Raw genomic sequence first — 15,535 nt, 5'->3', positions numbered from 1 at the left:
TAGTATATTTAAGCCTCCAGTGCTGATTAGAGCACAATTTCTTCCATAAAGTATGCATAAATACAAGATAATTTGAAAGGAAAGAAAGAATTAAAAATTAGAGTGTTTATGGGATGCTTTCTTTTTTCTTCATTATTTTATTTTATTTTTTCAATTATACATGCAAAAGTAATTTTCAATATTCATTCATTTGCAACTTTATGAATTCAGGAGCAGATGGCACATGCCTTGAATCTTGAAAAATTCTAAAAATTCTAAAAGGCCAAGATGAGGAAGGAATACTTTTTGGACATGAGAGATGCCTACATGAAGGCAGAGAAAAGAGATGGAAAGCCAAATGTGATAAGCAATTAATAATCCAATCTAAAACATTTAGTATTGAAGGGGAACAAGAGAAAATGTTGGAAAGGTGGGGGTACACTTTTTATATTATTGTGTACTACATGGAGATGTAGTTAGTAGGGTGGAAGTTCAAATCTAATCTCAAAGACTTGACTCCTACTAGCTGTGTGACCTTGGGCATGTAATTTAACTCCAACTGCCTCACATCTGGGGCCATCTCCAGTCATCCTGATTCCTATCTGGCCACTGGACCCAGATGACTCTGGAGAAGAAAGTGAGGCTGGTGACTTAACACAGTTAACTCAACTCTTCACTCAAATCTAATCCATGTGCTTGTCATGGAATCACCTCCTTGAATTCATAGTCTTCTTTGAGAATGAAAGACAAACATCACTAAACTGTATTCTCAACGAGAGTAGGGCAAATGTGTTATTTAAACTGCAAGTATTAGACTTAAGAGTCCTGAAGACCTAAGTTCAAATCCAAGCTCATCTCAGACATTTACTAGCTGTGTATCCCTAGGCAAGTAACCTCTCTCAGCATCAGCTTCTATAGCTATAAAATGGGAATAATAACATTATAGGATTTTTGTGAAAATAAAATAAAATATGTAGAAGCACTTTTTAATCCTTAAAGTGCTATTAAAATATTAGCTACTATTATCATAATTATTATTGCTTGGTACACAAAAGCCATTAAAAAACTGTTTACTGAATAATTTAATTAAAAAATTTCTCAATCTACCTAAGATGTGTGTTGGGGATAGGAAGTGGGAGGGAGAGAGATAGAAAGACAGAGACAGAGGGAAGTTTTGAGGAGGGAAAGAGAGAGGAATCAGAAGAAAAAAAAAGGAGAATAAGAGATCTTAAATGATTCAATATTAGATCCTGGGTGACTCTTCATTAATGAATTAATTCCAGTTGGACAGAAATATTAAGTAGGCATATCTGAGATATCAACTTTTAATTTACAATTTAAAGGACAGAAGATATAAATGATATAAACAATGCAAACTGGGAAGAAATGAGTAACATTATAAGCCAATATAAACTTGATAAACTAGATAAAAAAATAAGAAAATTAGAAAATAGGAACAAAATAAAAACTTTCCAAGAAAAGAATGGTTCACTGAAAGAAGTCCTCCAAAATCTGAGAAATTTTTTGAAGTAGTTAATCAACATTTATTAGAATGAAAGAATAAAGGCAAAGAGTTGTATGTTTTCTGGAACTTTCAACCTATTTTCATCTTGTAACATTAATTGTAGCAACTATCTTCACTTCTGCTTCAATTATTTCCAGACCTCCATCAAATACTACTTATTCTAATCACTATTTTAAGAAAACAATGAACATAGTCTTTTAACAGTGTTACTTAGTAGAGCAACAGGACTTGGGAATATCTATCAGTTCTATACTTTAAATTTGTGAACTTGAACACTAATCCTTTAATAAATTATTCAGGCATGTCAATAATAATTTTATAGGTTGATGGTAAATTTTTAGTTTTTAATTATTGTTGGTGTTGGAGAAAATTAGGGTTAAGAGATTTCCCAGAATCACAAAACTAGTAAGTGTCTGGCAGGATTTGAACTCAGATTTTCCTGACTCTATGACCAGTGCCCTATCTACTGTGCCAACTGGCTACCCCTTGTTTCTTCACATTCACATCTTGCATCTTAAAAAAAAGGGAAGAATTCATAAAAGATGAGCTGATTATGTTATGGGAGTAAGAGATTTCAAGAGCTCTGGGAGGTTTTTAGCAAGTTGAATTAAGGATTATAGATTTAGAGTTGTTAATGATCTTTTTTTTTTTAAGTTTTTGCAAGGCAGTGGGGTTAAGTGGCTTGCCCAAGGCCACATAGCTAGGTAATTATTAAGTGTCTGAGGCCAGATTTGAACTCAGGTACTCCTGACTCCAGGGCCAGTGCTCTATCCACTGCATCGCCTAGCTGCACCTGTTAATGATTTTAAAAGTCATCTTCAGTCTTACCTCCTGAGAAGCAGTAAGGTGAAGAGACTTTCCTAAGATCTTACAGGAAGTAAGTAATGAAGCTGAGATTTGACAAGCTGACTCTAAAGGCAGGCTGACTCTAAGAATTTGTTATTCTTTCCATTTTTCTATATTATAGGGATGGGAATATGGTGAGGTGAGGAATCTGGGATCAAGGTTCTATTTAATGGGAACTAACCTAATTCCTGTTTCACCACTGCTATCTTCTAGGGAAACTCCTCCCCCATGGCTTAAATCCCTGGGGGAGGAGAAACAACTTGGGACTCATGATGTTATTAAAAAAAAAAAATACTCTACCATTCACAAAACTCTCCAATCTTCAAATTAAAGGAAAAGGAAATCCTCTCTAGGTGAATTAAAAGCAGGACAACACTTTAATTTTTGGAAGATATATCCCCATTATTTCAAGTCTTAGGTATCCCAGATCATAGTATTTTCAAAAATCATATGAACAAGTATTGTACAGAATATTTATCACCCACATCAATCCAGGGGAGAGGGAATAAGTATTTACTAAGTTCCTACTAAGTTCTATGGGCAGCTGAGGCGGGGAGGGAATTGTGAATAAAATGCCAGATTTGGAGTCAGGAAGACATCTTCCCGAGTTCAAATCTGGCCTCGGACACTTACCAACTGTGTGACCCTGGACAAATCACTTAACCCTCTTGGATTCAGTTTCCTCATTCGTAAAATGAGATGAAGGAAATGACAAAACCATTCCAGTATCTTTGCTAAGAAAACCTCATGCATGATCCCAGTGGTGTCTTGAAGAATTGGACGTAACTGAAAAATGGCTGAACAACAACAATGTTCCGGACTCTGTAGTAAATACTTTATAAATATTATCTCAACTGAGTCTCAGAACAACCCTGAGAGGGAGATGTTATTATTATTGAGGCAAGCAGAAGTTTAGTGACTTAGCAAGGGTCACACAGTTAGTAAATGTCTGAGGTCACATTTGAACTCAGATTTTCCTGATGCCAGGCCCAGCAACACTACATTGTTGCCTTATAGATTCATAAAAGTAGGAAAACACTAAAATATTTTTATATAGATAATAGAATAACTAAGCAATATAATTAAATAAATAATTGATATAGAAAGAAAGCCTGGAATTTATCATGGAAAATCCAATAATGAAACTACCATAGTAAAAAAATAGATTTCTATATTTTTATTCTTAAAAAAAATAAGATTGGGGTGGCTAGGTGGTGCAGTGGATAAAGCACTAGCCCTGGAGTCAGTAGTACCTGGGTTCAAATCCAGTTTCAGACACTTAATAATTACCTAGCTGTGTGGCCTTGGGAAAGCCACTTAACCCCATCTGCCTTGCAAAAAAAAAAAAAGATAAGCTTATTGGTTATGTCACACATTTTGATATAATGATTCATGTTATCCTCTAATTGTTTTATGCATCTAGGTCTTATTTCCATAATCAGATTTTAAACACATTGAGAAAAAGTTTGCCATCATGCTTCTTTTAAATCAAAGGCACTTAGAATATGCTCGATAAAAATACTTGTTGAATTGAATGACACTTGTTGAAATAACCTTGGGTAGCTGGGAACTGGGAAAGCTCCACCTTGATGATTAAAAATGAATTGGGCAATAAAAAAGCTGTCAAAGGAAACTGTGTTTTAGTAATCACTGAAGATATTCAAGATGAAAGAAGAAACCAGTTTCTTATATGTGATTTAGGAGATTACTGACTCATGAAGATCATTCTGAAATGGTGCCACTAAGATGCATTTATAACACACTCAGGACCTTCAAATATAACTTTTTGAAATGAAACTGTATATACACATTTGACAACATATCATTTCTTATGTTGTTGAAGTTGAGTTTTATCTACAACATGCATTATATATTCTTCTATTTCTGTACTGTCATTTCTTCCAGTTCAGGAATATAACAATGTCAAATGGAATTACCTAAATAAGAGGGTAAAATTGAGAATCCAAATTACATTTTGCTTAAGTTACTGAGATAATAAATAAATAAATCAACATCCACTTAACTTTGGTAGAAGACTAAATAAGGTTTGAGAACATCTGAAAATTCTATTAAACTCTCTTATGATCTTGAAAATTACATAATATCTCTTTTGATTTGAAAAAATACTGATTCACATTGGTTAGGGATATAGAAATTATTAAGAAGGCATTTTACTAGCAGTGGTTATTTTCCTCTTTTAAAAAAATTCTAACTAAAATACAATGTTTAGAATCCATGGTCTAATTTTCAGGAATGTTTCAATAAAATGAGTGTATTTCTTTATGTGCTAAAAGTATTTGCATAATAGTACCTTGGAGAAATTCTCTTTCCCTAAATAGATTAAGCAACAACAATAATGCCTTGTGTAGGCCATAAGAAAATCTAAAAATCAATACAATTATGTACTTCTTGTACAAGGAAGAGAAATTTCCTCAAATCCTCTTTGTCATATATGACACTCAGTCTGAACATAATTCATTTTAAGTTTTTACTTCTTCATGCATTTCTCACATATCAGACCTTTCTAGGAAAAAAGAAAAATATTATGAACTAAATCCTAAATATCTTAGAGAAATAACTTATTTATTAAAGTTGTGCTATAATTAAATTCAAGTAAATCAAAAGAAGGAATGCAACTCTAAAATAAATGAAAGGTCAGGCATATTTGCCTCTTTAAGAATTAAATTCTAGTAACTTTCTGTTGTGATTTGTGGTTACAGGTACATTTGTTTCCTAGTATATTTAAATATGTGTTTGGGAGTCAATATTATGCTTGTAATTATAAACCTATGTTTCAGTTTATACAGGCAGGTGAAGTAGATGTTTTCTCACTTTAATTGAAGGGTTCAATACATATTGATAGCTTAAGGAATGTTCCCACAGCCTACTTCATGTACAAAGTAAAGTGAAAAATAAATTAGTAGGAATAAAAAGTAGAATACAAGCACTTAAGATAGCCAGATTTTTCTTGTTTTGGGAATTAAGAGATCAAATAACCTAGTTTTAATATACCAAAATTCTTAAATATGAGATTTAATAAGATTTACTGGATTTTCATAAACATTAGAGGCTTTCATTTTTAGTTTTCCTCCTAATCCCTTTTTATATACACCCAAATTGATTAAAAATTGTTGAGAGATAGAATTATTGTTTGAAAAAGGAAAAAGCACAATTTGTTATTCAGTCTGGAGTAAGGTCTGACTGGTCTGTCAGGTTTTGTTTCCAGTTGCAAACCATAACTATACATACACACACACACACACACACACACACACACACACACACACACACACACACAAATACACACATATGAACACACACATACATATATATTGCAGAGGAATGAAATGTGATCATAACAAGAGTGTATAATTAAATTAAACTATTTTAATGAATTCTGAAAATTCCAAATTTAATCCTTGATTTCAGCATAATCTGGGAATGTGCATATGTAGTTAGCTTTTTGAATTATTTAATTTTCAGGATGGGCATTTATACTTTGACATTCTACAAGTCAGGCCTTGATTTATTGTTTGTTCATTGTCTAGATTTAAGAAAGTAATGGGAAAATGATGCTGATTAACCTTAAAAAGTTAAAATATTGTGTATATATTTTTTGGAGGAGAGAGATGACAGTTAAATATTTTCTAGAATGCCACTAAATACATCTCATAGGCTTAATTTAATTTTGCAGAGGAAGTTAAAGGCATGGGTTAACTTACAGCATTTGATAGATCTCATTTAATAGGTTCACTAGTTCATATAGTTTGGGGGTGGCTAGGTGGCGTAGTGGATAAAGCACCGGCCTTGGAGTCAGGAGTACCTGGGTTCAAATCTGATCTCAGACACTTAATAATTACCTAGCTGTGTGGCCTTGGGCAAGCCACTTAACCCCATTTGCCTTGCAAAAAAAAACAAAAACAAAAAACAAAAAAACTAGTTCATATAGTTTAATATATAGTACAATATACTTAAAGCTAGAAAAGACCTTCAACATTTATTTTACAGGTAAAGAAACCAAGGTCAATACCTTCCAAAACATTACTTTTGCTCTGACTGACATTATTTTAAGTATTCTAAAACTTTCTGAGTTTGCTGTAATTTTCTTGGTGACTTTGTACTCTTTTAAGGGAAGAATGAATATAGGTCACTTATCCAGTTTCCCCAAACCAGAAAGTCCTTCAGTTCTAAATATGTTGCTAAATTCAGGCACAATGAAATTCAACATATTTATTTTTATAGCAAAGTTTCTTTTCAAAACCACTGGATCTTAAAATAAGTTGCAATCAAGAAATTATTCTAAGCTCTCCTCAGTTTTGGGCAGTTAAACCAGCTGTCACACTAACCCAAAACAAAGGAAACAGATTCCTTTACTGCCCTCCAGACAAATAGGCCTCTCTATTCTCCTACATTACTGTATACTGTTCTTAGAGTGATATTTCTGCATAATGAAAAATTAGTGCAATTAAAACTAATCACTGCTTCTTATCCCATCCCTCATTTGAGGAGAGAGGTTTGGGGGTGTTTTTTGCCTTATGCAACATATTTTCCATGCAACTTATCTACACCGCCACATAAATATTACAAACGAAAATAAACTACAACATTAAGGAGAATAGGGAACAATGAATGTATATGCTTTCACAGGTAATTGGTACATGAATACCAACTACCAATGTCATGTTACCTACTGTATGTTACTTCCCTGTTAATGCACATTTAATGAAAATATGCATGTAAAATGAAATTCAGGCAGATGGTGCATGTGACTTAATGAGAAAGAGTACCTGAAGGCAAGAGAAATGACAAAACCACCCATTTAGAAAAATTACTTATTCCCCTGTAGCACTTTGGTATAAATTGCCACTTTTGTTGCCTAGCACCATTCTAAAATGTTTTTTCAGTAAAGGTGATCGGGTGGAGAGAATTCGTGGCTTTTTGTCTTTCTTTGTCCCTTCCTATTATCAAATGTATAATTTTACCAGTAGTGTAAAATGGCAAATTAATACACAATGACATCAAATATAAAGGAAATAGCTTTTGAAAGAACTCTGACTAATGTTGTGACCAATCATGACTTCCTGGACTGGACTGATACTGTCTCTTGGCAGAAGAGTTGACCAACCAGAGATACAAAATGAGACATACATTTTCAGACTTGGCCAATGGACAGATTTATTTTCTGTGATTGTGTTTATTTACTGGAAAGTAAGGACTTCTATATACAGATAGGGGTAAATTAGTAGATAGTAAAAAAAAAAGAGTTTTTTTTAAAGGAAAGAAAATAGTTTCACTAAAACAGAACAAATAAGTCAATATTCAGAAGAAGATACAAATAAACAAGACAATTTTGTTATCATCACAAAAAATTTAATTTACCACCAGGTCTCATTCTTTTCTGCCATTCCCTAGAGTCTATGCCTTTCACACTTTTGGCATTGTCATCTGATGGTTTTACAACTGTTGCTCAGTCTACTTTTTTTTTAAAATCAAAGTATTTTTATTTTTTTTAAGGCAATGGGGTTAAGTGATTTGCCTAAGGTCACACAAGCTAGGCAATTATTAAGTGTCTGGGGTTAAATTTGAACTCAGGTCCTCCTGACTCCATGGCCAGTGCTCTGCCACCTAGCTGCCCCCTTGGTCTTCTTTCAACTGCAGGAATAATATAGCCCTCCAAGGGCCATATTAAATTTATCACCTCTAATTCTATCACAGTTCAGTTGTTGTTATTCATTGTTCCTTCTGGAAGAGGACCAAAGCATCTAACTCAAGTCTTGACTGACACCACTTCCCTCAGCCTCCTCTCTTTTAATTGGTGGTCTGGAGGGCAGAGTATTAAGCTTCACTAAATGCCTTTCTTTACATAGCGGGAAAAACCTGGACTTTTCAGCTCACTCCACTCTCTATCTGTGGCTCTACTTGGTTTCAATACATAGAACAAGATGCCATCCACTCCAGTACCCCTGGAGTGCCTCCTTGTGGTCCTTCCCCATTTTACTGAAAGCTCCTTGAGATTAGGGACTATATTTCTTTTTATTAAATTGGGAGACCTCCAATGTTTAGAATTATGTCTGGGTTTTTAATAAATGTTGACTGGATGGGAGTGATGTAACCAAAAAATTGTTGTACCGTGATTCTGCCCCTCAACTGAACACTTTGGAATTCTAAGTTTTTTAAGGGCCCTAGAGAAAAACTTTCTTTGAATATGCTACTTCCTTAAGAGCTGGAGTTGTATCACTTTTTTCTATTTGTATCCCCAGAGTATAATGTATACTGTAAACATTTAAGGAACCATCTTTTATTTATTTATTCATCTTCTTTTCAAAAAATTTATGTAAAAGTTATATACATTTCATATAAATCTTCTTTTGTTTTTTATTGTAAACTGAAATGCTTATGTTTGCTAATAATTAAATTCATAAAAAAATTCAAAAAAGGCGATTTAAAACAATGTGGTATAGTCATCTGGTTTACTCTTTTTGAAGAAGTAATCCAAAAACATGTAACAAAAATCTGAATATATTTGACCTAGTAACAACACTCTTAAGAATATACAGTGCAGAAGTAGGTTAGAAGGAGAAATAAATAAAGAATATTTGTACAAAGATGAAAGTTGCAGCACTAATAGGCTAAGATTGACTGACTGTGATTCAGAAGCCCTACAATAGAAGATTTGTTTAAGTCATTTTTCAATTATTTACAACATTTTTGACCCCATTTAGAGTTTTCTTGGGAAACATAGAGAATAGTTTCCCATTTCCTTCTCCAGTTCATTTTATAGATGAGCAACTATGCCAAATAAGGTTAAGTGACTTGCCCAAGTTTCACCCAGCTAATAAGTGTCTGAGGCTAGATTTGAACTCAAGAAGCTAAGTCTTTCTGGTTCCCAAGTCAGTGCTCTATCCACTGTGCCACCTACCTGTCCATATAGTAGGAGAGGAACTAAGCCAATTTCATAGTAGTTTTTTTAGAATTTTTTTAGAAGTAAAACTATGTAGCTATTAAAATGAGAGATATACTAGAATATTAATATATAGATATCTTTCATAAAATAATGCTATTAAAAATTTTTAAAGTACAGAAAGAAGTATTCCTGATGAATTATGGGAATATTAAAATGCATATTACCAGGAGAAAGATCAGAAGAGCATCTGGAATGACTCATACAGGTTAATGTTTACATAATTGTTTAATTTTTTGTAAAATTAATCTCCTAATAAAAAATAATTAAAAAAACTTAAATGTTCAATGCCTCAGTCTAAACACAGAATTTTACCTTTTTGAAGATTCCAGTCTCTGAGGGCAAAGGGGCCTGTACTTCAGGGGAGATCTCATAGGGCTGGAGTTCCCGGTAATGTCCTGTAAATTCTGGGGTTTCTTGAGAAGCTTCATCATTTCCAACAGGTGGCTCCAAAATGCTAGAGGGATCAAAAATGGAGTCATTAAAAAGATGTATATCTCTAAGTCAACTAAGTCTTGAAGCCTACAGCAAGGACAATCAAAAGAGAGAAGGAACACTATAGACCAATATCTTTAATGAACACTAATAAAAAAATTTTAAATAAAATTTTAACAAGGAGACTACTACAACAAAGAGTAAAAGCTATGATCAGGAATACAAGGCAGGTTCAATATTAGTAAAACTATCATACTAACAAAAACACCAAAAATTATGTTATTGTATCAAAAGATGCAGAAAAAGCTTTTGACAATAAAATGCACAATCCTGATGGGTGAAAAATGCTTGAAATTGTTAGGAAAAATAGATCTTTCCTTAATATAATAAGCAGCATCTAACCGCTGGACATCTAGGTAGAAATGTGATCATTTCAGCTTCTATAATTTTTTGAATATAAACTATCAATAAAAATTATATTGTGTTAACTTTTTTAAAAATTAAGGACTTCTTTACAAGAGAGTAGAGTTCACTGTTTTGTTAATTGATTTAAGAAAGAATTAAAGTCAAAATAAGTATTTTCTATACTTTATAACATTTTATGGAGGGAGGCATCTGTGAAAAGAAGGTACCACTTCTGATTTAAAAGGGACTGATGGTGAGGGGAAAGAACTTATCTGAAATTTTTATTGGGGGTTCCAAATTAAAACTGAGTTCATTAGCATTCACTTTTATAAAACCAAGACTGTACCAAATCAATTTTATGATGGCTTTGGAACCATCATAAATTAATGAGAAAGAATTCTGTTCCAGGAAAATATAAATCTTAAAAAAAAAAGATGATGAAGTTAAGCTAGTCAATTAATTATATTTAATTACAGTACTACTACTACTACTACTAATAATAATAATAATAATACTCTGATTAGCAACATATGCCACTAATTATTCTTCCCCACTGTGAGATTAGCCAGCATTACAATCTTTAGAAATGAGATATAACATTAAGGACAAGAAAGGTGTTTTCCAAGAATCTAGTGACTAGATTGAGTTATTTGGGGATATAAATAGTATAGCTGATGACTTAAGGTCAAAACTTTACTGGAAAAGAGCAAGACTGAGCTCAGGTCATTTAGCCAAACAACCAATTTTCACTAGGGAAACAATTTTGTGGAGCTCAAAGCCACTGATTCTCTTCCCTGTCTATTCTAAATTTTCATTCTTTGCTTCATGGTCTTCACACTTCTTTGATTGTTTACACTATTTGTATTTCTCATCAAATTAAACCTTCTAAAGTGCCAAGATTGAGTTCCCTGTTCTATTCATTTTCTATGTTATTACTTTGTAGACTACTGCAGGAGATAGTGGATAGAAATTTTGCCCCAAGGTAGAAATTTCCCTGTGTTCCTGATTATACAAATTATACTACACACCCTCTTCATGAACATTTTTTTCCCCATTTTACCTGGAGTTTCTTCTCTGATTTCATGCCCTTACATGACATCTCCCTCTATCTTCTACCTGGCCTCTTCCCATTTATGTATCCTATTCTGCAGGTTTAGTTACCCCACACACACACACACACACAATTCATGAGTAGGGAGGAGTTTTGAGATTTAATCCATCTTGGTTTTGGCCTTCTCCTTCAACATCATTTTGCTTTCAAATAGTTTCACTTTCATACAGTTTTAGAAAGAAATTTAATAGTCTGCTGCTATTCATCCTTTTTTTTAATCCCATAGATTTTCTTTTTTTCTAGTACCCCACTACCTTTTAATGGTTTCTAGTAATAAGTCAACTTATTTCCTTACTTGTGCTTGTCTTGGTAGTCGTGTTTAGTCATCTTTCTTTTTTTGTTTTTTGGTTATTGTGTTGTATGTAAATCAAGTTATCTGCTCACATTTTTCTTTTGTAAGAAAGCTTCAAATGCCTCTCACTTTTTTCATTGAAGATTTGTCTCAGATTTTTATGTTATTTTGTGTTACATTTTGGTCATCTTTACTATATCATTCCAATTTCTTCTTTAAGTTTCTGGGGAGTGAAGAATAATCCTGTATTATTTAAATTTCCTTTCTGTTGTATATAAAGGGCTTGCTCCTGGTTGTCTGCAGAACTTGTTGTTTGTTATTGGAATTATTCAATTTAACCTCTTGCATTTTGAAGTTTTAGGTCCTTTTTCTGAAGTCAACATGAGAATTCTAGTGATGCTTCATTTTCTGCATTCTTCTGGTCTGAACTATTTCTTGCATTATGAGGTTCAGACTTTTTGACTTGTCATGTTTTTCTGGGAGGTATATGATCCTTAAATTGTCTCTGCATCTTGTGTCTTTAAGATCAATGAGTTTTGTTTATAGTGAATAGATTTATTGAGTATGGAGATAATGTTTTCTGTTAAACTTTATTCTCTTTTGCTTTTTGTTTTTATTTCAGGATATTTGTATTTGCAACTAATTATTCTCTTTCTCACTTCTTTGGAGAGTCTTGACACCATGAATTCAAGTTTTCCTATTCTAATTATTTTTGCTATGCCATATATTGAACTATTTAGGAACATGTTTCTGTGGTTCCATACTCTTATGATAATCCACAAAATTCTCTGTTTCAGCAGTTGTTGGTTTGATTTTATCTTGCAATAATTTATTTAGAGATGTTTGTGATAATTTAGATGTTCTGGTATCTGTTTTAATGTTTTTCCTGTTATTTATCTGCTTGTGTACTAGGATTTTAACAGATTTTTTTCCCTTTGAGAGCTTAAATGTTTAATCTGTTCTTCTTATATTTCCCTACTGCTCCTTTGATAACATGTTTATCCTGGGGCCTAGTCCTCAAAGGTGTCTCAGCCTTCTCTTACCAGAATGGAATCAATTTTAATCAGCCTCAGTGCCTATCCCAAGTGATTTCTGTTGGGATAAGACTGGCACCAGATGGATATCAGTCCCTTATTCTTATTCTTTGGGTCTGGTATGGCCTTTCACACACGGTGGCACCCTGCCTTGTTCCATCATTTCTTTAGTTCTTTGGTTGAAAATGGCAACCAAGTCAAAATGAGGTTCTGGTTTCCTTCCTCTACCTCCCACTCTTCTGCAAGTAGGTAAAGGTTGAGTTGAGGTTTGTGGCTTGCTGCTACAAAATGAATGATAGAAAGGGTAGGGTATGCTGACAAAAATTGTAACAGCACAAAAGAAATTGTTGGGTAGATCTCAGAGCAGAAGCCAATATGTAGAGCTGTATACCTTGTCAAAGCCCTGAGGGATGGGAAGGATTATATATTATATTGAGTGAACACATTAACTCTGAAGTTAATTCATGAGGCATAACCTGGATAGCATTCTTGGTGTTCCTGGCCTGTGGAGACAGTGATAATTTTTCTTTCTTTGGCACAAAACTCCTTTTTGGGGGTATTTCTTTGAGTGTTAGTAGAAACTAGAGAAAATATTTAGGTCTGTATCTTGTTCCATTGCTACATTTCTCATTCACCCAGATTGAATGCTTACTCAGTCTCATTCTGTTCTAGTCACACTCTATTAGAATCCCAAGGGGGCAGTGAGGTGGCGCATTTGATAGAGTACCACCCCTGGAGTCAAGAGGACCTGAGTCCAAAGCTGACCTCAGACACTTAATAATTACCTAGCTGTGTGACCTTGGGCAAGTCACTTAACCCCACTGCCTTAAATAAAATAAAATTTAAAAACAAAAAAAGAATCCTAGAAGGAGACAATAGACAACAAAGTCAGTTGCATCAACAACTAATTTTTAATCCCCCAGTCCATCCTCTTTTTCTTCTTCCTTGCTTAACTTCATTTAAATCCTGTGCTGAACATGTGTTCTCTCAAAACAGAAAGCAACAAATTTCAATGCCACAATGGCTCTCTGCCCAGAACTTGAAATAACATTGCTGTCTTCTACAGTAAGGAGAAATAAAGTCATTCATCTGAACTAGTTTTCAGAGGCTCACAAAATTCATTCCCTCAAGATTTCTCTCTTCCTGCAGACAATATGCTTCCAAAAAAAGGCATATTCAAGGTAAGGGTTAAAGACAGAGGAGATCAAAGCATGTTTATTGGTACTATTAGAAATTGAAGTTAGGAGGCACAGTGATTTAAAAGCTGGAATTAGGAGTCAGGAAGACCCAAGATCAAATGAAACCTCAGATATTTACTCAGCTAGGAGGTCCTATATAAATCACCTAACTTCTGTCTGCCTCAGTTTCTCATCTTTAAACTGATAATAATAATAATAGCTCCTGCTTCCCAGAGTTGTTATAAGGATAAAATGATAATATTTGTAATGTACTTTATAAGTTTTCAATTGCTGTAGGAGAAAAAGTGTAGAGAGTGCTGAACCTGAGTCAGAAAAACTAATCTGCCTAATTTAAATCTGGCCTGAGACTAGCTATGTGATCCTGAGCAAATCACTTAACTCTGTTTGCCTAAGTTTTCTCACCTGTAAAATAAACTGAAGGAGGAAATGACAAACTACTCCAGTATTTTTGCCAAGAAAACTTTAATGAGGTCCTAAAGAGCTGAACTTGATGGAAACAAATGAACAACAAAAATTGGATGATGATGATGGCAGGTAATCCCAAAGAAAATAGGAGATCATGGTATTAAGTAGAAAGGTTACCCTTGGCAACAAAGTAGCTTGACTTTTCTCAGATAAATGTAAAGTAGAAGATGAATAAAGATGTTTTTGATAAAAGGAGATAAGAAAATTACTTTGTTTTTGGTCAAGTGGCAGGACAGTTATCTGCTGAGACAGGGAAGTGGGAGACTTGAGAGAAGATAAATTTTGGAGAAGTTTCTGTGGGAAATTTGACAAAGATGGGCAAAAAAAGGAATAAAAGGATTGCGTAAGAGTCCAATTGCCATTAGAAGATATGAATTTGTGGTGGATCTAGTCAATATAGCCTGGAACTTCCTCCTGGAGCACTTACCACTCAGGAATGGGAATGGATTAGGCAGATAATGGGGGCTTGGGGGGAAGTCAGTCATTGTTGGGACTGATGAAGCACAAACTGCAAAGACCAAGAAGCAAGGTTTGAAAAGATGATGGGGTGGTAGTTCTGCTAGTTAACTAGAGTCAAGACTGAGAAAAAATGAAACTCCCCAAAAGGTTACTGGAAAGCCCTGGTGATGCTTCTCTTTAAATAACATAGGGAACTACCAATAAGACTTGATATGTTTTCAAATCTCCCAATACAATATAGCTAAGCACTGAGTAAAAGCATCTGGTAGTATATTACCTCCAAACCCCTTGGGTCAACAGTTTACATGGTCTCTGGTCAAATGTTTATTGTGCAGATTTTGTATTATTAATTTTTTTGTCCAAAAGTCTCCCTGTAATTATAAAAAGTAAATAGGTAAAATGGATAAAAAATGAAAAAAAAACCCTTTCAATTCATGATGCTTGGAAATGTAAAAAATGTAAATGTTAATGTAAAAAATTCTTGTGATGTTGAGATGTATTTCCAAAACAATATTATGCTAGCCTAAGGATAATCCAAATGGTTTTTGAAAGATAGCTGCTACATAGGAAAGAAAAAAATTATGTTCACATCATATGGAAATTCCCTGATGAGATTAATTTCTGCTCATACCCGAGGTACATAGAAGACTTCTGAGCAGTGGTATCTTCAATTAGTAGAGACACAACTGGATAAGTATTTATATTTCATGGAAAGATAAAATGTTGGCAAGCTCCCTAAGCATCAATGAAGATACTTTTATTCATTCACTTATTCATTCAACAGCCATTTATCAAGTTCCTACTAAGAATAAGACTAGATACTA

At 33.7% G+C, this 15,535-nt stretch overlaps 1 protein-coding gene across 2 annotated transcripts in view; it reads right to left on the bottom strand.

Annotated features, from left to right (window-relative positions):
• CRYBG1 (crystallin beta-gamma domain containing 1) overlaps window positions 1-15,535 on the bottom strand; it is a 280,505-nt gene that overhangs the window by 151,536 nt on the left and 113,434 nt on the right. For both annotated transcript variants that reach the window (XM_074187268.1, XM_074187269.1), the window contains exon 2: window positions 9,627-9,768. In XM_074187268.1, the coding sequence (XP_074043369.1) occupies window positions 9,627-9,768 (142 nt within the window). The remainder of the gene's footprint in view (window positions 1-9,626; window positions 9,769-15,535) is intronic.

The sequence above is a fragment of the Macrotis lagotis genome, chromosome 5 (genome assembly GCF_037893015.1).
Source record: "Macrotis lagotis isolate mMagLag1 chromosome 5, bilby.v1.9.chrom.fasta, whole genome shotgun sequence".
Lineage (NCBI taxonomy): Eukaryota > Metazoa > Chordata > Mammalia > Peramelemorphia > Peramelidae > Macrotis > Macrotis lagotis.
Note: the sequence above shows the minus strand (reverse complement) of the source record. Positions and strands in the feature narration are given on the sequence as shown.